The sequence below is a fragment of the Mastacembelus armatus genome, chromosome 24, assembly GCF_900324485.2.
Source record: "Mastacembelus armatus chromosome 24, fMasArm1.2, whole genome shotgun sequence".
Lineage (NCBI taxonomy): Eukaryota > Metazoa > Chordata > Actinopteri > Synbranchiformes > Mastacembelidae > Mastacembelus > Mastacembelus armatus.
In genome coordinates, this window is record NC_046656.1 from 8,550,593 (window position 1) to 8,575,571 (window position 24,979).

Below are 24,979 nucleotides of genomic sequence, written 5' to 3' on the forward strand. Positions count from 1 at the left end.
GCTGAGTGGAGTGGAGGTGGAAGTGTGTGAAGGAGGAGGTGGGTTCTGGGTCTGGTTCACCAGGAGGTCACATGTCAGTCAGCAGAGATGTGTGTGTTACATTCGCATAACCTCACAAAGTTTATAGCTGAAACATATGAATTGCTCATGTGTAGGGGATCAAACTCAAAGACCTAAAGTTATGGCTCATCAATTATTGGTGAAAAGCTCGTAAATGGCATGAAATGTATTCGTACATCATAGGCTTTTATATATCATTTGTTACTGTTCCACTTCATCACAAGGGGTTTATGATGTGATTCAGTTCATTTGAATGCAAGTCAGGCAGGAGACAGTCGAGTTTGAATTTCAGTTTAAATAGCTTTTTGATTCAAAGCCTTTCAAAGTCTTTTATTTTTTCTTTAAAGTGATTTCTCTCCCCCAGTTATCTCCCAGCAGATCGTATGTAGGCAGAGAGTGTAGGCTGGAATCTCTGATATGAAACCAGCATTATCCTCATAATTAGCCCTTATGTGCTACAATTAGGTGCTACACGTTGCCTCCCATCAGTCAAAACGTATAATATGAACCTGCTCAAAGGAGGCTAATGGATCATGTTCACGTTCGATATGATGTGTTTTCCTTTCTTTTCCTCTTCTGCAGATTTGAGGTTGGCTTGAGATTGTTGTTGAAGTAATATACAGAAATGTAGTAATGAACCAGTGCACCATTATTTTTCTGTCTCCCTAGGCTTATAGCCGGTATAGCTTATCACAGATACAGATGAAAAAGGTAACTTTCTATAATGCCACTTGTCGTTGGCGTCTTTGAAATGCTTCTCGGACGGTCAAGTCTCTTTTTGCCTTTTCCTGGCTTTTATCTGTCTGGTGGTGGGGCTGTTCACACATTTGAGCTTGTTGATTTCTCTTACACACATGGACACAATAAGAGTAGCACCTGTACAATGTAATGCAGCATCACTGAATGGTATAATCTTGTTGAAGCACCTCTATAGTGATGTTTAAGTTCAGGTTTTTGGATGTCACACACACTGATTTCCTTGCTGAGAGTTGGATGAGATGATTGATACTGGTTTCATCCAGTATCTACTGTACCATCCAGACATGACAGTGGTATCAGTCACTCAGCATTACCTTGTAAAAGTGTTGCTTCTGTGTCCACTTCTGTTCTTGGCCTCTTTATTCTCTGCTGGCATGCTACACTAATGACTGAACACAGGTGACCCTGCTTGTATGTGGCCTGTTTTGGCGAGAGAGCTTTTTTTTTTTTTTCTTCTTCCTGCTCTTGGACCTGCTTCACACTGTGCAGTGTTTGGTCTGAGGCACCCTAGGTGAATGAATGCTGCACTGTGCTTTGGTGCGTAAATGACACACGCTTGTCCTGGCTTGTCCAGACGTCTGTCGGGCTGAATAATTTAAGATACAGGGGTTGCGACGCAGGTAGATCCAGGCATCCATAATGCATGGCAACTCCTGTGTGAGCGCCAGTGAGGATTGTCTGAAGTTCAGATATTTTATCTTGATGGTTTTATCATCAGTAAACAGACTAATGAAAAACTGTAGCATTTTCCCACTTTACTGTTTAATTTGAGTCTAATGCAATAGCCTACTGCTGATGTAGCTGAATACGAGCAGGTGGAATTGTTACAGTGGATTAGCTGCTTCAGTGGCCATATGGCCTTACCCTCCTGTGTTATGAAACAGGCCCAGTGAAACCTGTGTTAAGCTTTAAGAAATCAATAGCTTCTTATTGCAGGAATGTTGCCCTTTCAAACCTGCTCGGCTGATGGATTTTACTGTACTGAAAGGATGAGGGAGGCACTTAACAACATGGCCCTGTTGGTGGATATTAAATCACAGCACAGGTGTAAACGCAATGAGAAAAACAATCATGTATGATTTGCTCTTTAACTCTTCTCCCACTCAGATCCCCCATGTCTTTCAGCTATTACTTATCTCTTTTAACTCAGTGAAGTATGAGGCTCTGCGGCTTTCCTTACATGCTCACTGCCACTTTGCCGTTAACTAGCGAGTGCTCGGTGTGACCCTAAGGATTTAATGATGTATGTGACAGATTCAGCTGACAGTGCATCAGTTAACTGCAGGCTAATTGGAGTCATTGTTAAGAGAATAGACTAGGGGTCCAGTGATAACAGACGAAGTTACATAATATGTAATATTTTTTCCAATGAGAAATCTGGCTAAAAGAAGATAGATTAGTTACTGTGGATACATCAGTCCATTTTCACATATCACATATTACCATTTACAATAATAACAAAGCAGATTTATATCTGAAATTTTTTTAAACTAATGGGTGTTTGATTTCAGACAGAAGTTGACAAAACTTCTCATTTTCAGCTGATACGTGACAGCTGTCAGGTTTAGCTTTCTACTTCAAATTTGTTGAACATCTGTATGTTTCTAGCTTACTTCTTTGAAAATAAAACTGTAAAATTGTTATTAATGTGCTCTTAATGTTGCATAAATTGATGTCATGCATAAACACTGAGGATAAAGCTGCATGACCCTGGCCAAAAGTTAGTGCTGTTACAACACAGAAGTACGACAAAGAGTTACTCTTGTGTTAAGTAGACGTGGTGGTCTCGGTATTTTGAGTATGAAAAATAAAAATAATATTTCAGACTATGCAGCACACAGTAATCACACTGAACTGATTTGCTTCTGTATTCCATTAAATCACGGCTCTCACGGAGCACAGTGACATCCTCTACCCTTTTGTCAAGGTGCCATCGCTTGTGCCTCACATAACTCAAACAGGAAATGATGTGCCCACAGCTTCTCCCTGTCAGCAGTAAGAACATTGTGATGGATGGCTTTACAAATGGGCCCGAGCTGTTTGCCAAGAAGACTGTGGAGAGCCTGTCCCCAGATGTCTGGCTAACAAATAACTCGCTGGTCTGAGTGGTCAAGGTCAACTCAGGGAGGAGGCAAAGTTGGAGAGTTGGAGTTGGTTTGTTTGCAAAGCTAGACTCAGCGACATGTGATGAAGGAAGCCTTGTCAGAAAACTCCTGATCTTACCAGCTGTCCTAATTGAGACAATCCAGATATGACATTTATTGACATAGCCTACTGGCAGAAACAGAGCCTGGATGAAATGGCAAAGAAATGTTAGTAAAGGTAGAGAAGTGAAGGGCATGAATATGAAAAGCCAGAGGATAGATCAAGAAGTGCCAAGGGAAGGACTGGGAAAGGTTAGAGGAACATTAGCAGGATACTGAGCCTGAAGAGAAGAGGACATCAAAGGACTGAGGAGACAAGGGGAATGCTGATTGTAGCTTTGTGTTTGCGAGTGTGCACCTGTGTGTGTGTGTGTGTGTGTGTGTGTGTGTGTGTGTGTGTGTGTGTGTGTGTGAGACAGAGATAATATAGAGGCAGACAACACAGGACAATGTCCATGCTTTCGTAGCCACACGCTCGCAGCACATTGGGTTATTTATAGCTGGAGTCCTCCCAGGCATCACGTGTGTTTACACGCCGCGCCTCGCACAGAGGGAACATGAGTGCGTGACATGAGAAATGTCATAAGGAACAGTGGTGTTGTTGTGTTCCTGCCCATAGAGTGAAGCAAAGCTGGTTACTGCCCCCAGGAACCAGTGGTCTTTGGATGCTAATGAGGACGAATCTTAGGAACACCGCTCCTGCGTAATGACCCCAGTGACGGTGCAACGTGATACGGCCCCAGTGCTCTGAAGTGCCATTTATGTAGCAAGCCACAACAAATAAAAATCAGCTTTGCAAATGAAAGTGCTTGAAGCAGTGCTGAGAGAGTGATGATGAGAGTGCAGGTGTCAGTGTCGGAGGGGGGCAGACCTGCAGAATCCTTAATGAACCGTCACTGAGGATCATAATAAAAGAGTAAAGCCAGATGGTGGCCTCGTATTATTAAATATCAGGTTACAGATTTATTTATATTTGTGTGTAAACTGCAGCTATTTGCATTTATATTCTTGTTTATCATAGCAGCCAACAGCCAACAGCCAACCTCTTTAGTGTTTTTAAGCACCATGTAAACATTTACTGTAATAAATGCTTCCTAACACTATAGTGTAGTTGTAAGCAGCTGTAAACACAGTTTTAAGTCTTTAATATTATACAGTGTTTGTCGAGTTCCTTCAGTGAAGATATATTCTCTCATTTTTATACAAACTACTTATTAAATTATTATATTTTGCTGATGAATGCAAACAGGGAGACCTAGTGTGTTACCAGTGTGGTTTTATTTAATGGGTTTACTCAAATCTTCAGCCAGACCAATAAATCAGTGTGGTTAGTATTATTGGCTGACTTCAGCATATTGCAGATTTGTTGTATCTAATCTAACAAGAAACAGCAGCACAAGGATGCCAAAGCTATGTTTGATATGATTTCAAAATGATATGTGAGCACTGACAGGTTTATATTTCAGTTGTAAATACTCTAGTTCCATCACCTGGGCACAAGGGGACTCTTACCAAAAAATATTACGTAATAGGTAAAAAATATGTTTCGTGTTTTAGATTCTCCAGTGTAGCAAAGTGTCAAACTGGCTACTTTGAGGAATCTAAACTTTGGAAATGACTGAAAATTAGTTGACTTGCTCTCTGTATGTTATTGTGTTTTAGTTAATACATCTGATTAAGCAGCAGTAAAGCAGTAAACCTTTCTGGGTACTTTTGCACAATTGACATGGCATTGAAACCTTATACTTTTGTTGTGTTTTTTTTTTTTTTTTTTTGTGTTTGTTTTGTTCCTGGTTGTGTCCAGCAGTGTAACCCAGGTGACCTTCGCGGCCTGAGGAAGGGAATGACCCTGTACCACTCAGAGTCCCAGCTGTCCTCACTGCCTCAGCGCCAGGACGCCATGCACGTGGTCCGTACCCAGGAGGCTAAGACACGCACTCACCGAATCATACACGATGGGCACATACAAAGACTCACACTGATGCATGTAGAGGAAAATCCACGCCTACCTAACCATTTAAACAGTCAAAGATCCATACTGCTACACTGCTTTTGTGGTTATGTATAGAAACTACACAGAGACACACACTCATTTAATTGTAGGGAGGACTGTGCTGGTGTCTCCGCAGTGGAATCAAGTCAAGTCAGCCCTAATTCACTTTACTGTGAACTCTCCAATTACACCTCCACAGGCAACCTCTCTGTCTCTAACAATGACAGGAAGTGAATCAGACACACACACACACACGCGCAGAAAAACGATACAGAGAGAGGGCAGGAAGAAGAAAGTGTGAGAGGAGGTAGGACATGAGGGGGATGAGACAGACTTGGACAAGACAGGAGGATGAAGAGGCACCAGATACAAGAAAGGAAAATGAACAGGAATCAGCCTCCTCATCTCTCCCTCCCATATCCTGGCCCCTTCAGCTCCTTCCTGCTCCCTGGAGCCTGTTTGAACTGATTCTCTCTATAAAATAATCCTCTGCAATCCGCCCCCTGACCCTGCCAGTGTCTGGAGAGAGAGGCTGGGTAATTGTTTTCTAACTACTTACAGAAGGTCAGAGCTTGTGGTCTATGCCACTACCCAGAGGACTAAATCAACTGTCGTACAAAAATCAATATTGTGTTTTAATCACAGGCTCGTCGTGAGCCATGGCCACAACTCTGTCCAAAGCACCTTTTAAGCTGATGGGTCTAACCTTCCACTTCATGGAGGCTTCATGGTGTTCATTAATGTCCACGAGCCTTGACCTGCAGATGTGGAATCAAAGAGTAGAACTCCAGTGCAGTGGAGTTTTGTTGTACGTGCCCATCCTAATCTATCAGCTCGTCCTTTATGTTTAGCTCTTTGTGTCTCATCCAGGCTCAGTTTCAGGCCAGTGAGTGTGCGTGAGGTTGTCAACTAGCAAATGAGCAAGAAAGAGGAAAAGAAAGGATGGCTAGAGATGGAAAGCGGCCAGCCTGCGTGATTCTCAGAAACACTCCACAGTCGGCTCCGATTCTGTATGCTTAAACTACTAAACATTGATTCTGACAGCCCTGCCCCCATCCTGTGAGGCCTAAATCAGGCCTGTTTATGCAGGCAAGACATCCCTAAGTCTGCATCCATATGATCAGTAAACATTGCCTGGAGCTGGCTGTGTCTCTGCGCTGTCCAAATCCCTTTCTTTACCGCGAAGCTCCAGCGCAGAATAAACTGAAAAACCTGGCCCCAGTGCTAGCAGGAAGTGTTTACACATTTCACATAATAGCTTCAACCCACAGCAGAGAGAATCAAAAGGACACAACAGAGATTTACATTTTTTTTGTCTTGTATCTGACTGCTAAACTGTTCTGTTTGCATGAGCCTAACACCAAAAAACACACTTAAAACAGTGCACAATGTGTTTACATTTAACATTTTCTCACACATGTTGACTTAATGATGAAGGGGTTTCATACACATCGCTATCACTTCAGACATTATGCTCATTCCAAATGAATTTTCCCATCCTTTTATCAGATAGACCAAAGGTTGTTTTGGTACAGATGCTAAACTTGCATATCTTTCTGGCAAATGAAAATCAAATACCGAGCAATGATTGCAGGTAGGAAGGAATTTGAAAACTCATGTTGGCATTTTTAGATTTTTTTTTTAGCTTTGTAGCTGCACAGTAACCTTTTTATTCACATTAAACTTTCCATTATATTCATGGTTTTTCTAATGCTCATAAATATATTACTGTTCATCAGAGGAATCTTAATTTATCAGGCAATGGCTGATTTTATTTAACAATATAACGTGGATAAAACAGTTACTGTGGCTTTCTACAGGTGAGCAGTCATTTGTCAGGCTATAACCCTGAGGACCGTTGAAAACTTCAGGTCTTCATGTGGTTGATGTGATACTGTATGAATAGACCAGATTCCACAAAACATCCCTCTTGGGTGCAGTGGGATTATTATTTTATCTCTGGGCTGTTCGGTTATGTAGTCTCACTCTGGCACCCGAATGGGGCCAATGGGTGCGGAGAGGAGCTGACAAACGCATCACTAGCGAGCAGAGAGTTGAACCCGGGCCGACAGAGCCACGGAGCTGTGTCTAATGCAGGGCCATGATGCCAGGTTACAGTGAATGGTGCCATTGTGTGTCCCAGAGATCTCTGTGTCCCTCTAACAGAGAGCCACTGTCTGGAACTAACCAGGGGGTGGGATGAGTCAAGCAAACCCCCTGCTTCTCTTCCTGGCTGGCTGCTCCCATCACACCAGGTTAAATCATGCTGTGAGGTAGCAGACCTGGCTGGCAGTTGAATACAGGGTGAATGCATAAAAGAAAAACACAAGAGGAGCGGGAAAGGTGATTTGAGTCGGGATGAAGGGGGTGGCATTTGTAGTGCCACTGTATTAAAAAATCTCTCTTGTTAAATCAGAGCCAAACACCCACAGATAAGGTGCTCTTTTCACTCCTGGAGTTAAACTCGGTGTGACAGCAGGTGGTCTGCAGAGCTTGTCCTCCAGATGTCACAGGTCACCCTGTCTCCCGCAGCTTAGTTATTCCTGGTCACTGTGTGCTGTGGAACAAATGGCACAAAACCTTCAAGTAATTATTGTTTTCTTTCGATCTTTCCACTCAGGGTACGGGTCGTCTCCCAACCAGCGAGTCCTCTCCTGCCACAGGATACTTGTCCTGCGTCCAGAAGCCTGAGGCCGTGGTGCACGCTATGAAGGTACTAGATTAATTTCCAAAGAACTTTTGGTAGGAAAGCCACAGTTTGGCTGATCGCCATCAGGCCTGTTAAAGTTTTGATACTTCTTTTACCCGAACTTGGTTTTGTACTGTTCAGTCATCTTTTCAGTTTTTACTTGCCCCTCGGGCTTTATTACACCGTCCTACTTTTTTGCTGCTTGCTGTGCTGCTACACTGCTGTTATGCCTTCAATATAAATTAACTCAAGTTTAAAAAAGGAGTCAGATTTTATGCTGTATCCCTGCGTTGGGTGCAGACAGGGAGTGTCATTTCTGTAGGATGGTGTGGTGTGTGTATCTCACTTCATTATGTAATTACAGATTATAATAATTTAAGCAGATAGATTTTTTTTTTTTTTTTCCTTGGGCTTTGTTTTTAATTTAAAAATAGCAAAAAATAAATAAAACATGTTAGTGAAAAACAATTCATATTAAATGAATCAAAGGAAAAACTCTCACATTCACTGTATGATATAAGAAAAAAACGTAGAGAAGATTTTATGAAAACGTTAAAAATCACATAACTGAACATTTAACCATGAATCAGATTTCACTGAAGGTCTTACAGTGGTATAACTGGTCGCTGTCTGCCCTTAGGTGCTGGAGGTCCATGACAACCTGGACAAGCAGGTTCCTGAGGACTATGAGGATGATCTCAGTGAGAAGGAGAAGGCCATCGTGCGAGAGATGTGCAACGTAAGTGCGACACCTGCCCTCAGTATCACTGAATGCTGACACTCACTCCAAACCTTGTTTCAGCTGCAGACTTTACCTGCACTTTGACGTCTGCAGTATAGCTCTTTGTTTTGGGCGGCACTTTCACTGGTGTTACACTAGGAAATAGAGTTTAGCGTGAACATATGTGTTTTTACTTTTTCAGTGGTAATATTACTCCAGAAAATACGGTACACATTTTCTTTACTATATGGTTGCCATTGCTGTAAACAAAAGGACTTTATGTTCATAATGGTCCTGTGCTGTTCTGATGTCCTGGGTGCAAATCAGGTCTGTTTTGAGCTGCTTTCACTAATGAGGAAGCCTCATTTAGACTCATTTGGCCTGTAATGAAACTTTCAGCAGTGTCCTGGGCTCAGCATTCCCTCTCACTTTCCTTTATTCGCTCTGTCTGTTCCTCTACTCCTCTTTCTTTTCCCCCCAGTCACCCTGGTTCCAGCTCCAAAGTCAACTTGAAACTGGGAGCCCTCACTAGAGGCTCGTAGTTGAGCTGTCAGAGCAATTAAACTGGAACGGCAGGGAAAAGAGCACCCCCCCAGCCCTCAGCCTCGCCCCCCATTCTTCCTCTCCTCCTCCCTCCCCTCATCTCCCTCCATCTTTCTCTGTTGGCACTGAAAGGCCCCGGTCTGGGATAAAAAGGTCTGCTGATTAGAGAGAGAACGAGAGCTGAGTTATCCGGCCCTGTGGAGGAATGTAACAGGCCAGGAATCTCGGGAGCACTACAATAGTACCTCTGTGAAATCACTGGGGACTCCCTGGGGCCCCATCACACTCACTGACTGAGATCTCAGCACCAGAAGAGGACAGATGCAGAGATAGGTCTACTGTAATGTGCGCGTCTGTGTGTGTGCAGATTTGAGAGCTCCGAGTCAAACCGGGAGCATTTGAAGTTTTCACTCTTGAAGAAGAATGTCTTCTTGTTTCTGCCTAGCCTCTCTCTTTCAGTCGCTGCCTCTGTCTACCTGTCTCTTTCTGCATGTTTCACTGTTCTTCTTCCCCTCTCAACTTCCCTCCTCGCTTGTGTTTGCAGGTGGTGTGGAGAAAGCTGGGTGATGCAGCGGGATCAAAGCTGTCCATCAGACAGCATCTCTCTGGGAACCAGTTCAAAGGGCCGCTGTAGCGTGGCAACCAGCGAGAGACAGACGGAGCGAGCGATCGGGATCTGCAGTACCTACACTCACCTGAAAGACACCCGACTACCTGCGCCTACACGACCCACCAGGCTCTTCACTGCCTACAGCACCCAGCATTCCTTCACCAAACACTCTCTTAAGACTGGCTGAGATAGCTACGAAATGGACCTGTTAGTCTGTTATTCATACGTACACCTTTGTGTGTACAACATGTTTATATCTCTGAGCTTATGTTGACAACTGGCAGCTAGTTTCACTTGACTCACCACTTTTCTTAGTTGACTTGGAGCCTTTACGGCTGCACAGCAATCTGTCTCTGTCAGCAGCCTCAAACACACACGACTTTTAGTCTAGCGATGTGACATGGTTTCAAGCACAGAACCAATAAGGCTGCAGGGGCAGAAATCTCTTCAGGTGTTGACTGGGATTTGCAGGTAAAAATGTGGCTGTATCTTCAGATAAGTTTTGATAGTACCTCCTGTAGAGACCCAAGCCCCTGTCACATGTATCACCCCCAGTAGTGGTCAACAAGTAGCCTATAACTAGCATTAGCATTCTAAAGTGTTAATTAAGTGAAACCCACTGTGACCTAGCGCCTTTTGCTCATAAGTCTATGGATAATAAAGTCTAGAGAGTAAAGTCTAGCGATCACTGTTAACTTGTGTATATTATGTATAAAACCATAGCACTACTTCATTGTTATTGATTTTACTTTTATCTTTTTTGTATTCTAGCGTGGCCATGTGATCAGTTATTTAGTTTGGCGAGCACACTAAACCGGACCTTAAACAGGGTTTGCTTTTGTTAATAACCTTTTATTGTTGCTCTTTTTTTGTTTTTGTTCTTATCCAGCAGAATTGCTTCTCTCTGTAACCTCTGAGACTGTATCAAGGCCATTCTGAATCAAGTCATCTCAATGATTTAATGGATCGATAATATTCATTTTGTGAAGTTAATTAAAATTGTATGCTGTGTGCATGCTTGACAATCATTTTCTCAGGTCGGGAGGGCTACAGCTTTACCTTTGCCCGTCTGTGACTGGGAGTGTGTGTGTGTGTGTGTGTGTGTGTGTGTGTGTGTGTGTGTGTGTGTGTGTGTGTGTGTGTGTGTGTGTGTGTGTGTGTGTGTGTGTGTGTGTGTGTGTGTGTGTGTGAGAGATAGGGAGGGAGGGAGAGAGAGACTGGAGTTTGGATGGTTCTCTTGCAGCTGTAGCATCTGCCTGTAAATCCTCGTTTTCTCTATTAAACCCTGGATACAACATGGTTAAAAACTGCCAAAGACATTTGCTGAATCCATACAAGAAGCTTAATCCCATTCAAATACTATGCCCCAAGTTCAGTTTGGATGGCTTTTATAAATGGCTCAAATTCATTTTTTTAAAATCACTTTGTATCTCAGTAGTTGAAAATGAAAATTTTGCTTAAAGACAGAGCATCTATGTTGATGTGGATTCAGCAGGTGGATTTATGCAGTGCATGTTTCATAAAAGTTTTGTTTTTTTTTAGAAAATGAGAGAAGTCTTCCCTTAGATGTCTTTTTAAAACATTTGCAATGAGTATGTTTTTATGTAAGAATGAACAAACACTGTCAAAGTATTTATTGCCAGGTGTCAGAGATGGGAGAGCTAACTGAACAGTCTTTATCAGGTTTTTGGAGTGATAGATTAGCTTGGTGACTGTCAGCTCAGGCTCTCCCATCTCTAGTGTTATTTGCTCCAAATTAGAACATTTCTGAGGCTGCACCTCTGTCCTCTAAAAAAATAATCGCAAAATAAATCAAAGTATGATTTTTTTTTTAAAGTGTCCTTTTTTCCAGGATCAGATTTGAAGCCATGATACAATTTTGAATACTTTATATATGGCATTTGATTTGAGATGTGCCACATTTTCTTCTGCATGGTGTTTTGATTTGGAACCCAGCTGTCTCTTTTTTTAAACTGTCTGTGTTTTTTGTTTCTGCTTATATGGTAAAATCCTAGTAGAGAATCCTAGAATCTACAGCCTAAATGTCAAATCCTGTAGTAGCTAGTATGGCTGTCTTCTGTTCATGAATTTCACTGTTGAAGCCAATATCTGGCAGGTAAACAGAAGATGTTATTTAGGCCACTTTTAGAAAAGAACAAGAGAAAATAAAGTTGGTTAAAGTTTCAGTGATGCTGTGACGTGCTGTATTTATTTGATGACTTTTTTTGAAGGCATGTTGTTTTCTTCAGTGGGTGAGTTAGACTGCCCTCTGTTGGAACAATGCTGGAGGTAAAAACTACAGATTTCTTTTCAGATTTCAGTTCATTAGCACCAACTTGTGTTGGATAAAAGTAATGGATAGAAAGTTGAAATAGCTCTAAGTAATCAATTAAAAACACTAAATTCCTAATAGCAATAAGAGCATGAAATAACTCTGGTTGAAAAGTGTAATTGATAAGTTGTTGAAACAGCTTCAGTGATGAGCAAACAGTTAAAATTGTTAGTGACATCACATCAGATGGCTGAAATGACACCCTGGATAAGTAAAGGATAAATAGCTGAAGCTGTGCCTCTACACTATGGGCACCAGTGGCTCAGTAGGTAGAGCTGGTTCCACTTGAAGTGTGGGTTTGGTGGTTCAAAGCTTGGCTCCTCTGAGCCACATGTCACAGTGTCCCTAATGAGTAAACCTCTGTGGGAACATAAATGACAGAGCAATTCTAAAGGATACATTGTTTATATGATCAGCTGTCAATAAAGCTACTGTTAAGAAAATGAACAATGTCCACACTACCCAGTTTAAAGTAGGAAAAGCAGGTCTTTATTGTCCTAAGTGCCACTCAGACACAAAACCAAAGCTGCGTGCAGGATACAGAAAAGAGAAGCCCGACTAAGGCACATATGGATAGAAACTCAAAAAAAATTGTCTACCTTAAAAGATCAGATATGTACAAACATTTGACTGTCCAGTGTCAGGGGTTTTTGCTCTGTAGTAATACTGTTGGCAGTGCAGATTCACTTACAATAATGGAACAGGAAATGAGAACAGTGCAATCTACTAAAACAAAAGGAATTTGCAGCATGTTGAACACACTGTATATTCATCCTTGTTTGAATATACACCATGTGTCTTTCAGTGGCATAGTCTTTTTAATATTCAGCTGTCTTACAATGGCAATGTCGAGACTGGAAACTAAGGAAAAAGCACAACACAGGGTCCACTCAAAGATAAAAATGGTACAATTCATTTGCCTACAGTTCTGTACAACTTAGTGAGCATGTGTGACAATAAAAGGCTTCTAATATTACCCCAGAACAAAAAAACCAGTGAGTGGACAGTGTTTGTTAGAAGATCCCAAAACTGAACACAGTTTGTACCAACCTCTACACATATAAGTCACTTCTTTCAAAATATTTTAGGGTTCCTACAGCAACATTTCTGGTTGTCATAACAATATTGTCCAGAGCTTACCTTTCCTCTCTAGTCTGTTTTCTGATAAACTTTCACTAAGGGAAAGGCTCAACTTTATTCTGTCACTTGCTCACCATCCTTGCCTGATGGTGTGCAAGTGACAGCGGATCGCAGTCATTTTGATTCATGTGGAAACTGAAGCAGAACTGTTTATTGATGAGAGAACAAATCCTGCCAACTTCTTTGCTTTGTGTGAACACACCGTACGGAGGTTCCTGGTTGGTCTCCCTCTCCAGAGAACATTCTGTCCCCATTAGTGAATCTGCACAGCCTCAGTTCATAGACCATTGTCACACTCTCATCTCATCCACCCACCACGGTTCAGGGGCATGACAGGTGGAGGGGGCAGGGGTACCTGAGACTGTCCTGGGGGCCCAGGGGGTGGAGGAGGGTAACCTATCCCTGGAGGGGGTACATGGCCTGGTGGCATGCGTGGAGGCGGTGGCGGAGGGTAGCTGTTGTAACCTGGAGGCGGATAGGATGGGGGCAGGCTTGGTGGTGGGTATGTGGAAGGAGGAGGTGGGGGGCCTGGAGGTGGTGCTGCGGGTGGCGGATAGGCATGCGGGTGATATGGTGGTATTGGAGGTGCGTAGCTAGGTGGCATGGGGGCGTAGGAGGGACCCTCTGTCTTCATCATGGACTGTAGATTCTGGAACCCCTCTCCAGACATGTAAGAGCTGGTGGTGGACATTATATAGCTGGAGGGTGGAGGAGGCGGCGGCCGATGAGGTAAAGGAGGGGGCTGGTGGGGAGGTGGTGCGTGTGGAGGAGGAGGAGCTGCTTCACTTCCTGGTTCTGCTTCCATGGGAGGGGCTGGAGCTGGAGCTTTTCGGTCTAGAGACGGACAGAAAAAAGCAGATAGAAAACAGGCTGGTAAAACATTGCCTTCAGTTTGCTCCTTACATAACACGAGGCTCCTGCATGAACTCTAATAACCTCTCCGTTCCCAGACAACCAGGCTTCAGCCACATAGCAGGTCCCATTATCAGGCTCAAGCACTAATCAGATTGTTCTGTGAGAGGTTAGAAGAGTGCATGTGTTGGGAAACAACATGCATGGATGTGTTGCTGGTTATGTAAACAGACCTCGCGGATTAGAGACAGAACACAACAAACGAGCGTTACCTGGGGGAGGCTGTGATGTAGGCAGAGGGGGCATGGGGCTCTCCAGGCGAGGAATCTTTGATCCAACTTGTTCTGTAAATTTAGCAGACCAGCCAATAAAATGCAAGAGTTTTGCTGTAGGTTGGAATATTTAGCATTTTTAAAACCTATACTAAAATTCGAATTGTAGTCGCTTCAAATTTACAGTATATGTGTGATGCTGAGAATATAGCAAGCCTGAGGTTTACTCAAAGACGTACCTGGAGCCTTTGGTTCATCTTTTGGTGATGTCTGAAACAAAAGATATATAAATGTATATTTAGATAAATGTATAAATAAATATAGTTTGAGGTAGGTGCCACATACACAAGATACAGAATTTCACAGATGTTTTAGAGAAACAAACAGAAGTTGAATCCAGTGTTGATAGAAGGCAACAAACATCAATTCACGCCTATACTCACCTGTGGACGTTTGAGCTGGCGTGCAGGGCTGCCACCCTGAGGGGAGGTTTTCTTTGGTGGCGGCGGGGGAGGAGGGTTGGTGACTGGAGGTTGTCCTTGTGGAGCTGGAGGGGCAGGGGGCATGGGAGCGGACACTCGCTCCTTCTCCTGCAACTGCTGAGGGATAGGTTTGTTTCCTTGCGAGTACAAGTCCAGGATCTGGTGGCAAATATCTGGAAGACAAAGATGCATTTTTTTTGTTGAGAACAGTCTAAAAGGAGAGGCATGATGTGTGATGGCTCCATGTTGACTACCTTCAAGCAGCTCAACTGGGACATCCTGGACAAACTGCTCCCACCAGCGGCGTGACGACTGCTTGGCAGTCCATTCCTGGATGTCAAACTTACAGAGCCGACCGGCCAAGTACATGACAGCCACTGCTATGATCTCTGGCTCCCACTGCAGGGACAGCATTGTGCACAAGCTGGGAGGGACACAGACAATATGGTCACAATCAGATCTCTGCATTATAAATATTTCTGGTTATCTATGCACATTATTTTTGAGGCCACAGGCTAGGTGACAGTGGTTTAAATGCACTCTGCACTACAGAAGAATGATGCAGGGATAGACATTTGTAGACAATGTTGATCTGCCAGCTGCTCACCTGTCATTGACAAAAGTCCATGCCATTTGTAGCACCTTGCACACTTTATTCTTCTCCCCTATCACAATAAGTAAAAAACAAAGCATATAGTTTAGTAATTCTCAGCATCATAATTTCTCAGACTCCGGATATGATACCATACTTAGACACTCTCACCCTTGAGCTGCTTGACATAACGAAGCAGGAACATGTAGGGATGCTCCACCTGCAGGTCAAATTTGATAGTCTGGAGCAAGATTCTCTCTAATACCATCACCTCCTCCTGTTGAATCAAAACAGAAGGGCTTACATGGAGGCCTGCCTATGTCAAAGTCTGTACTTAATGACCCCCCTCACCCACTAAATGAAAGATCCCTACAACATCAGATTACTGTATGGCTGCTTGTTACAGCAGGTTAAAAGCTGTTAGGGTGCAGTGTGCTTGTTTTGGTTTGTTCTTTCCACAACTACATAATATTAAGGCAAAGCTCTGTAATTACAATGGACTTGAGGTTAAGACTTTTTTTTCTGAACTTGGTGACCACATGGAACTGACTGACTGAGACAGTACTATACATTATATCTGCCTTTCAACACCCAGTGTTAAACAGGGACAATGTCTGAAGACATCTGGTTGAAAATGAAAGGAAACTGCACCTTCGGATCATCTCCAAACTGAGCAAACTGCACATCATTCAGTAAGCTGCGGGCTGTTTTGATGATATCTTTACACTTCTTTGGGGTTTCCTCCACCTTCCCCGCCAGGAAAAGACAACAAGCGCCCGTCACCTGTTGAGAGATGAATTGCAACACAATGAGCCCATTTCCACAGATGAGAAAAAAAACAAACAAACAAAAATAACAAAATCATCAGATGAACTTACATATCTGGGGAACTGCTTGAAGGAGTGAAACATGTAAAACCGATGGAAATATATGATGCCTGTTGCCAGTGTGTCATAGTGTCTGATGACGGTTAAGGACTTCTTCATCTGTACATTTGCTATTTGTTGAAAATATCATCAGCTATGTAAAATAATGCCTAAGAAGAAGATACTCAGTTTTGACTGTGCTGCTATGGCCATGACATACAGTAACTCAGTATTGCTAAAACAGACTATTCACATGCATATCTTTACAAGAACGTGTTCATTTCTCATTCAACTGCACTTCAGTTTTAAAATTTGGTCATAGTTTGGATAATGAATATGAATAAAACATAAAAACAGGATTTACAAAGTGATTTGCAAAATAAGAATAAATGTAAGTTTATCATTTACTGTAATTCAACACCGGTTTAAGCCTTAGCCCAGTGTTTAAACGAATAAATCAAATCAAGGATACAGGCCAAGGCGCGTCCCCACGTCAAATATGAAGCGGGCACCCTCTCGCCGATACCGAGCTTCTGTGCCAGGGTCCAGGCCCTCAGACTGAGACGGTGTATGGGCTAAATCCTTCTTGTCCCAGTACCAGCATGGCTTGATGTGGTCCACCACCGTTTGGCCAGTCAGTGATGGATTTTCCTTGGATTCCTTCATGGGTTGGGGAGAAGCAACAGCGGACGGACCCGCTGCACTGGACTGCTAGGAAGGTAGAAAAGCTGCAGTTATGGCCAATCTGTCTCCAAACACTTGGTCTTTTAAAGACTGATGTTCAACCAGAGAGCATGAGGCTGTCATGTCTACTGTCACAACCCCTTCCCCTCGATTCAGTTGGTTCATGTGCAGTCTGAGACCATTACAAAACTTTCTTTTACAGTTCAGTTACAGACTCAGTTCAAAACCCACCAAAGAGAAAGGAAACGGACTAATGGGTCACAATGTTAACATGGCTCCTTCCCCACTTCACTGATGGGTGACTACAGGTTAGTTAAACAGCTAAACATGAAACATATAAGACCCCCCTCAGACTCACCCGGCGTCCCCGGTATTAAGAGTCACAAGCGGTTAGCTTCCCGCTAACAGCAGCTGTGCTAACGCTAACTTAGAGTTAGCTTGTCGAGGCTCAATAAGCAGCTTTGTGTGGCCGTAAGACAATATGTTTGGACCCTGGGGTGTGCGGGTAAGGTGCCTCAACGTGCCAGCGACCTGAAACTATTTCAGCTTTCGCTATAAACGCAGTTAAAGTTGTAGCGTGAGCAGGCGAGGCGCGGCTAGCTAAGCTCGGCTAGCAAAGTTGCTCCACTCGAGGTGTCAGGACTGCGAGCTGTCAAAGAAGTCAGGACCGTGTTTGAGACGAAGCGCGGCTCTTACCTTTAACATGTAGCCGCCGGAGTGAGCCACACACGACTGCGAACCAATTGAAAAACCCGCAGTAATTCACAACAAGTTGGCTAACAAGTGATCAACAACAGCCCCCATTGTAACAAGGGCACCGCCATTATGTCGTACGTCAGACGTTGGCTGACGTCATGACGTAAGTTAGGGGGTACACGTGTACTGATGAGGTTTTTATTCTACCTTTTTTTTTGCTAAATGAATGCGTACATGGCTTTATTTTGTGATTCTCTTTAGCGTTACTATAAACCCAACACACAATCCATACCTGTGAAGAAGTGATCGTTTCTTTAGGTTTGTTATTTTAATGACGATAACACTGGCCACTAGAGGGAGACACAGAATGACTTGTGGACTTGGCAGCCAGGACTGGACTTTTGGCACATGCAGTCTATGATTTGACCAGATGACTCCACTGAAAAATCAGTACACATAATCAGTAAAATTAATTATTCTGAGCCTGAATAATTTGTCTGCGGCCTCAAATTCCAGGACAAAAGAAAGCAAACAAACATAAACTATAATTATAAAGATATTTATTAACATTTGGTATTAACTTGAATGGTTTTCAGAAAGACACTGGGAGCCTGGACTTAGGCTATAAGGAGGGCTACACTGCACCATATACCAGTCCTATAAAATTATAGAAATATGGCCCTGTATAAAAAAAAATGCTTTTATTTATTTTTAATCAACACTGTTTGTGGATATCTTAAAATATCTACTTTCATTGTAGATGATAATGAGATACATGTGACTCTTTAAGAGTGTAAAACACAAGAACTGCCACAATATATTGCCTTGTTTTATGAGTTACAGGTGACATTTTACTGCAAAGTGAATATGGATTAAGCTTTAGATGATTAAAACAGTAGTAACTGTGTTTTGTCCATGTTTCAAAATCACAGATATTATTTATATAGATATAGGAAATAGCAATGTTTGCAGAGGACTGTTATAAATAAACTAATTTAATGGCTCTGGATTTTATGGATATTAAGAGAACTATTATTAGTTAATCTTTTTTCCTTGATTGTTGAATTTGATAAGAACCAAAACACAGGATGATCATCATAGCCTCTGTTTGCTTTAAATGTTAGGGTAAGCGCAAGCTAAATGTTACATCTTGTGCCCTCTTCGTCCTCCTTGCAGCTGCACTTCAGAGAAAAGCCAGCTCTGAATCATTTACTATGTCCAAATTAAAATTTGGAATGTGCATGCATTATATATTCACAGAGGCTTGGACAAATACTCTTAACAGTGAGAGAAATTGTCAGGATGTGTCCTGTAGAAAAGTAAGAGCCTTGTCTAGTTGTATTGCCCACAGCAAGGGAGCATCTCAATCTGTCACTCAAGTCCACACACACACACACACACCAACCACAGCAAATCAGCTTATGAATAATATATACTTGTACGTTTTTTTATTAATATTAAATACTGCATAATGAAGCCCTGACTATAAGCAAATCCCAGAGCAATATTCATATTACCATTAGCTGTCCTGGAGTGGACCTTCATTGTTTATGTCAGTCCTGTCACATTGTGGTTAAACACATCAGGACGGCTTCTTTGACCATTTTATACACTTAAGCTCGAGAATACCTCATTTTGCTCTTAAAAACTGCACTTTTCTTTTATATATGTGGGTCTGTTTTAAGATATTGATGTCATTGTATTCTTCAGAGAGTAAACAGATGGGAGAGACATGAAAATGAGGGATAGAAGGATGTTACAAAGGTTAAGCTTAAAGTTTGTCCTTGGGCTTATTTTTATTTTTTCACCTAAACAATAACTGTTTGGAGTCTCTTTAAATCTTGGGTTATTCTGGAAAAAAGCTGAAACTTCAACATAGTGCATCTTGTTATCACTTGTGTAAGTAATGGCCTGCGGTGTGTTCAGGCAGCTTCCATTCAGCGATGAGATGCGTGTCTCCTTTGTGGCAACACTTTGGACTTAAAACCTTTCCTGTGTCCACAAACAGGGTATTTGTGGTGTGTTGGCCCCGTGCAACCCAGCTTAAACTGCCTTTGCCAGAAGCCAGTGGAAACAAACTATAATGGAGACATTGATGTATTATTGAGAAACCCGGGGGTAAGGATTAAGGAGCTGCTCGCAGCCAGCAGGGATGGCGAGAGAATGTGTGTGAACCCGGGATAATGTTTTCTTTCAGCATCCGATGTGTCCACAGCTGCTGTTGCTTTCTCGGTCCGATGCGAATAAGAAGACATTTCATGTAATATCACATACCAAATTTATGCGCTCCAGTCAAAGCAATATGCTTGACAACATGCTCAGCCTATCTGTGAAAGATAGCTGTTGTGCTGTAGTGTTTCCACATGGAGTCTGCTGAGGTTATGTCTACTTGAGTCAGAGCTGAGATGACATTTCATTTATATAAATAATTACTGTCCTGAAAGTCCCCTAGGCCTGCCCTGAAGCAATCAAACTTCTAATGCTCTTAAAATTGCCCACAATGTTTTATTAATAGCAGACTATAAAATGCATTGCTATAGCTGCACACTTCTATGCTGATCCATGAAAAAATAGTGTTAACTTTAAATGGCTGCATTAGGCTTTTGTTTTTATTCCACCAAATTACAGCACGGCATATGTTTGAATTGCATGGTAGAGTAAGAAAAACAAGGAAACTTGAAAATGTTCTTAGTTGAGCTGTAGCCTGTTCAAAGCGCTTCTACACTGACCTAACATTATATAGTGAATTATGCGCAGAATGATCACACATTAGTGCCACTAATTGCCTCTGAGTGAACCTGAGCTGCTCTTCAAGGACTCTCTTGGACTCTGAACTGTATAAATGGCAGATTAAGAAGGCTTCATTCTAAAAATAAGAATAAAGTGTAGTAATACTGTGTGTTATGGTCTGTAATGACTCCTGGCTGTGCCAACAGAGGGTACTGTTGCCTCACAACATGTTTAAATGATCCCAACAACAAAGATGCAGCATGCTTTTTCTCTGCCCCCGTCTGATTCAATGCGATTAAACAGGCGTTTTTCATTTATATTGATCATGCGCAGTAGCATTCTTTGGTAATTTACATAGCCTTGAATGCCACACTAATGCTAAAGTATTGATGATTTTAATTAAAGCTGACCCATGAACCCAGATTTCATTCAGTCTAGTTGTGAGAGGCGCTAATATGCCAGACATGTTTAAAACAATGTACGTTAATAATCATTAAACTGATTAAAGTACACAGAAAAAAACGCAATGTGACAAAAGGGACTTGTAAATTAAGGCTGTTGATCTTTTGCTATTAGAATTGATAAACCTTTAGGCGGAGAGTGGGTTTTATGTGGTAACTCAGCAAGTCTTCAGAAAGCAAAGAATATCTCTGCGTCTTTCAATTAGGGGACGACTGATAAGTGATAATCACTTCTTCAATGGAGCCTGTCGCTGGGATCCACCACTAGCTGCCCCCAGTGTCCGTCTATTGTCCGCCGCCTTCACATGTCTATGGTGTCTGACGCGCACACGTCACGGACGCACTTGAACTTGAATCCCATCCCACTCAATGGAGGCAACCCCAACCACACACACCCACACACGCGCACAAAAACACAAGCTGAATTTAGTGTGCACACACACACAAACGCGGGGTCCTCCCAAACAGAGCTTTTTCATCGTGTGAGTCAACAAGAAGTAGCCTCGACAGTGTAGGAAACTGGGAAACATTGGACCTCAGCTTGTTGGACGAGAAGGAGGAGGAGGTGTCTTGTCTGCCCGTCTGCTCTCTCCCTCTCTCTCTTCTTTCTTCTGTCTCTCTCAGTCAACGAGGCTACCGGAGCCAAGAGTTGCCGTTCCGCGCACCAATGCCAAAACGCGCAGGAGGAGTCAGTGCCAAAGGGTCATTTTAGCGCACGACCGCTGAAATGAAAGGACTGTAGGGAATCCTAGAATAAACACCAGCCATTTGACTCCAGATTATATAATCATAGCATTAAAATTAAAAAGAGAAAGGAGCCAACTAAGAACCAACAGCCTACCCATCACCGGTGGACTGCTCCGTACTTCATCTGTCACCACGGTCGCTGCAGAGGTGGGCAGTCCAGGATTTCTGTCTGCAAAAGGTCATTTCTAAATACTACTTACCTGCGCATAAATCAGCTCTTCGGCCGCTAGCAGCCAGCTGCTTCCTAAAACTACACTTTGGCTTCCTCAATCCAGGTGTTACTTTCACCGAAGACGCTGCAGGACACTGTGGACAAGCTGGTCTTCCATCTTATCGCGCTCCTGTCTGACTTCCAAACGCGCGTTAAAGTTGCGGCTGAAGATCGTGAATAGCAGAGGGGATTAGGAGAAGGAAAAGTTGGTCACCTGCGATCCAGAGAGGACCGACACCACGGTTCAAGCCGACTCCAAGTGCCGTTCACCGGGCGATGCCAGAGTAAATGCCGGGGCAATGTCCCGCCGCAAGCAGGTGAACCCGCAGCACTTATCGTTGACGCACCGGGAGGCAATACAAGGTGAGTTTAATGCAGAAGACTTTAAGACTTCTCTCTTCATATAAGCACATCTATAATTACATTTACTCAATGAAATAACTCAGAGTTTAGCGTTAATATTACACGTTAATTTATTTACAAAATAAAGGCATTTTCTTCTCTTTGGAATAGATTCAAATCTTGTCCATGCACTGTTTTTTAGCGTTTGAAAATGTGCCAAACAGGAAACTCATTTACTGACTTTAACTGTGATTTGTCAAAATAAATTTATCATGTGTTAACACTTGCACAAACACGAAAAACACAACGCTGTTAAAAAAAAAACCATATACTTTTAGACTGGATTCGAGTAAGTGCAGTGGTTAATAATAGTATTTTTTACACCTTTAAAATTTATCAGCACAACTCTGTGGTATTTCCAACGCGCCTTTTGCACCTTCATATGACTTTACTACGAGGGATGATTTTGAGACAACCATACAGTGGGACTGTCTGGCAAAGTGTGTGTGAGTGTGTGTTTCTGGTGTTATTGAATGTGAGCGCACGTGCATTGGCGTGTATGTGCGAGTAAGCCAACATTTCATCACCACACAATTTTTCATTTTTTTTTTCTCCAGCCTATTGCAACATGTGGTAATGTTTATATTTAGGTCTGCTTTGTTGGGCATTTCGGTAATTTCCAAATGCACGATTTATTTATTCTGTAATTGCGCACATCTAAATATAAATGCATTTTCAATTTATATAATACCTCTCGCTTTCTCTTCCGCTGTCTCTCTTCTACACGCACATGCAGACACGCGCACACGCGCGCACACACACACACACACACACACACTTACGTTTATAACATCTTAAGGACACCCCAAAAAGAAGTTCAACGCTTAAGCACGCACACACACACACACACACACACACATAAACACACACACACACACAAAGAAATAAAACGCCCCACACAAGTTAACAACAAACTTTCATTAACGCGATATTTTAAAAGGGAGGGCATATAACTTATTTGAAGCTTTCAGAGCTGCGACGAAAACTTGTCATTAAATTGCGCAGATTAAATCGGAGGAAGGTTTCTTGTTTTTTTTTTTTTTTGGGGGAGCATATGATTAAAAAGTCGCATAATCCAATTTCAAATCAATTATATCAATCTAACCTTCATCTCCCAGCGCTCTGCTTTGCCTAAATCCAATTTCATAGAGGCCTAATCTGGGTAATTCATTGCAGAAGTTCATGATGTAATCTTTGGCCAATCTGTTTTGTGTTGAAAAGGGTTAGACGCATTCCGTCCCACCCGACACATTTAGCATTTAGACTAATCATTTATCCCATTCACTTGGTCTCTTTCTCATTTCACCGACTTTCCTCCAGTGAAATTTTTAGCTGAAACAATTGCGGTAATTTCATACGTAAAGAGCAATCTGAGATCTAGACTTTCGCTAGATCCAGTGTTTTTGTTTTCTAATTGGAAAAGCATGGTGCGTCCTCAGCAGATTTTAGGCAGATGACAATTATCGATCCTGCTGGATATTGATCTGACAGTTTATTCTCTCTGCTGTCATAGCTCTGTCTGTCAGTTAATTAAGGTGGGAACCTAGTTGATCTCCAAGCCATACATTTTCAACTGTGCAAAATATAGTTTTACCTTAGGCATGTGCCTATGTGTGTGTCTGTTTAACATTTGCCTGCATAAATTATGACAAATAATTGCAACGTTTTGCATAGTTTCATTTGTCTTTAGGGAACTTGTACAAATTTGGACTAACTGTTAAAATATTTGCCTCCTCTCCTTCCAGCCATGGGTCACTTTGTTTGACATCTTTTGCATATTAGTTACACAAAACCTTACAGCACCTGCTGAACAGTCAGCAAATTCTCAAAACTGAACCTGTGGTGCTGAATGTAGATTCTTGCATAATTAGACTGATAATGAATTATCACAAATTAGCTTTAAATTTCTTAATTTCCTTGTCCGAGCTACAGCACATGCCTCCAGGATTCAGCTGTTCTTGCTTAAAGCTTTTAATGACCGGGTTTTGATATCATTTTAATCGCAACTGACCTGTCTGCACAGCATTGCAGGTGTCAAACAACAACTTCAGTTAAGATATTAGTAAATGCTGAGAAATGTTTGTGAAATGTTAAGCGCAGTTATGCGTAAGGCAGGGTTATGTTGAAGTGGCTACTAGAGCAAGTACAATAGGATGCTGTAAAGCCGGGCCAGCTGGAGGGCCTGAATCTGGTCCTACCTGTTCTTTCACATGATACACACTGCTTGTTGAACTGTGGCCTCAAGCAACAGCAATGACCTGAGAAGCACAAGTGCAGGATTAATGAGGGACTGGACTTACAGGTAGTGTTCTGTTTGCTCATAAAAAGCCATCAAGGAAATTGATTACAAAAACCTAAATTGATTGCAAAACTTAAACCGGGCTTTGAACGACTGAGCGAAAAACATCACCATTTACATCAAATTGTTCTCCCTCTACAAGAGCTGTGTGTCTGTGAGCGAGTGTGTGCACAGATACACTTGTATTTGCATAAAGCACCTAAAGTATGTTTACCATACGTATAGGATGTATTAATAATGATAGCACATCGGTAGCTGTGATGGATACAAGGCTTTAATGCACCTATCATTCAGGAGGCTGCATATCGCTGTGGGCTGTTTCCTTAAGTAGGGTGGGTCTCAGAGAGGACCAGGATCAAACCTCAGGCTGGAGGATCTGAAGCATTGGGGGAAAGCCAAACTGTTGCCTGAGTGAGTCAGCGTATAAGAAGAGTGTTGCATATTTACAGCATTATTGTCAGCATTAGGTGAGCTTGGTCGTGCAATTACAGTAACAAATGTCAAGACTGGTCATAAGGTATCTCCTTACAAAAGTAATAATACGATGTTTCTGCAGGGTGCCCACAGATATCAAACACATGTCAGATCAGGGGATATTCAGTGTAACTGAACACAGCCGTGTGCCCTGCAGCCATAGGCCTATAGGTCATGCTCTGCTTGGGAGTACAGAGAACCTGAATATCAGCATATTTCT

At 42.4% G+C, this 24,979-nt stretch overlaps 3 protein-coding genes across 11 annotated transcripts in view; 2 read left to right on the top strand and 1 right to left on the bottom strand.

Annotated features, from left to right (window-relative positions):
• The window catches only part of ccdc85cb (coiled-coil domain containing 85C, b), a 39,681-nt gene extending 27,972 nt beyond the window's left edge, over positions 1-11,709 (top strand). The window contains exons 3-7 of one of the 4 annotated variants that reach the window (XM_026318810.2): positions 730-771; positions 4,768-4,872; positions 7,577-7,669; positions 8,286-8,384; positions 9,454-11,709. In XM_026318810.2, coding sequence (XP_026174595.1) covers positions 730-771; positions 4,768-4,872; positions 7,577-7,669; positions 8,286-8,384; positions 9,454-9,543 — 429 coding nt within the window. In that variant the 3' untranslated portion in view covers positions 9,544-11,709. The remainder of the gene's footprint in view (positions 1-729; positions 772-4,767; positions 4,873-7,576; positions 7,670-8,285; positions 8,385-9,453) is intronic. The other 3 variants (XM_026318811.2, XM_026318812.2, XM_026318813.2) reach the window with 3 other exon arrangements.
• Positions 11,710-12,317: 608 nt separating this feature from the next.
• On the bottom strand, positions 12,318-17,574 carry ccnk (cyclin K). 2 transcript variants are annotated; one of them, XM_026319365.1, is made up of 11 exons: positions 17,436-17,574; positions 16,528-16,763; positions 16,068-16,149; positions 15,841-15,972; positions 15,361-15,466; positions 15,205-15,262; positions 14,852-15,021; positions 14,559-14,770; positions 14,355-14,385; positions 14,116-14,187; positions 12,318-13,825 (listed from the first exon to the last, which is right to left on the bottom strand). In XM_026319365.1, exons 1-11 carry the CDS (start codon positions 17,442-17,444, stop codon positions 13,290-13,292), a joined length of 1,644 nt encoding a protein of 547 aa, XP_026175150.1. In that variant the 5' UTR covers positions 17,445-17,574; the 3' UTR covers positions 12,318-13,289. The 2 variants fall into 2 exon arrangements, with proteins under 2 accessions (XP_026175150.1, XP_026175149.1); XM_026319364.1 differs by having other exon boundaries at positions 16,528-16,766.
• Positions 17,575-21,040: 3,466 nt separating this feature from the next.
• The window catches only part of bcl11bb (BCL11 transcription factor B b), a 29,892-nt gene continuing 25,953 nt past the window's right edge, over positions 21,041-24,979 (top strand). For 3 of the 5 annotated variants that reach the window (XM_026318222.1, XM_026318228.1, XM_026318225.1), the window contains exon 1: positions 21,041-21,947. In XM_026318222.1, the coding sequence (XP_026174007.1) occupies positions 21,884-21,947 (64 nt within the window). In that variant the 5' untranslated portion in view covers positions 21,041-21,883. The remainder of the gene's footprint in view (positions 21,948-24,979) is intronic. The other 2 variants (XM_026318223.1, XM_026318224.1) reach the window with 2 other exon arrangements.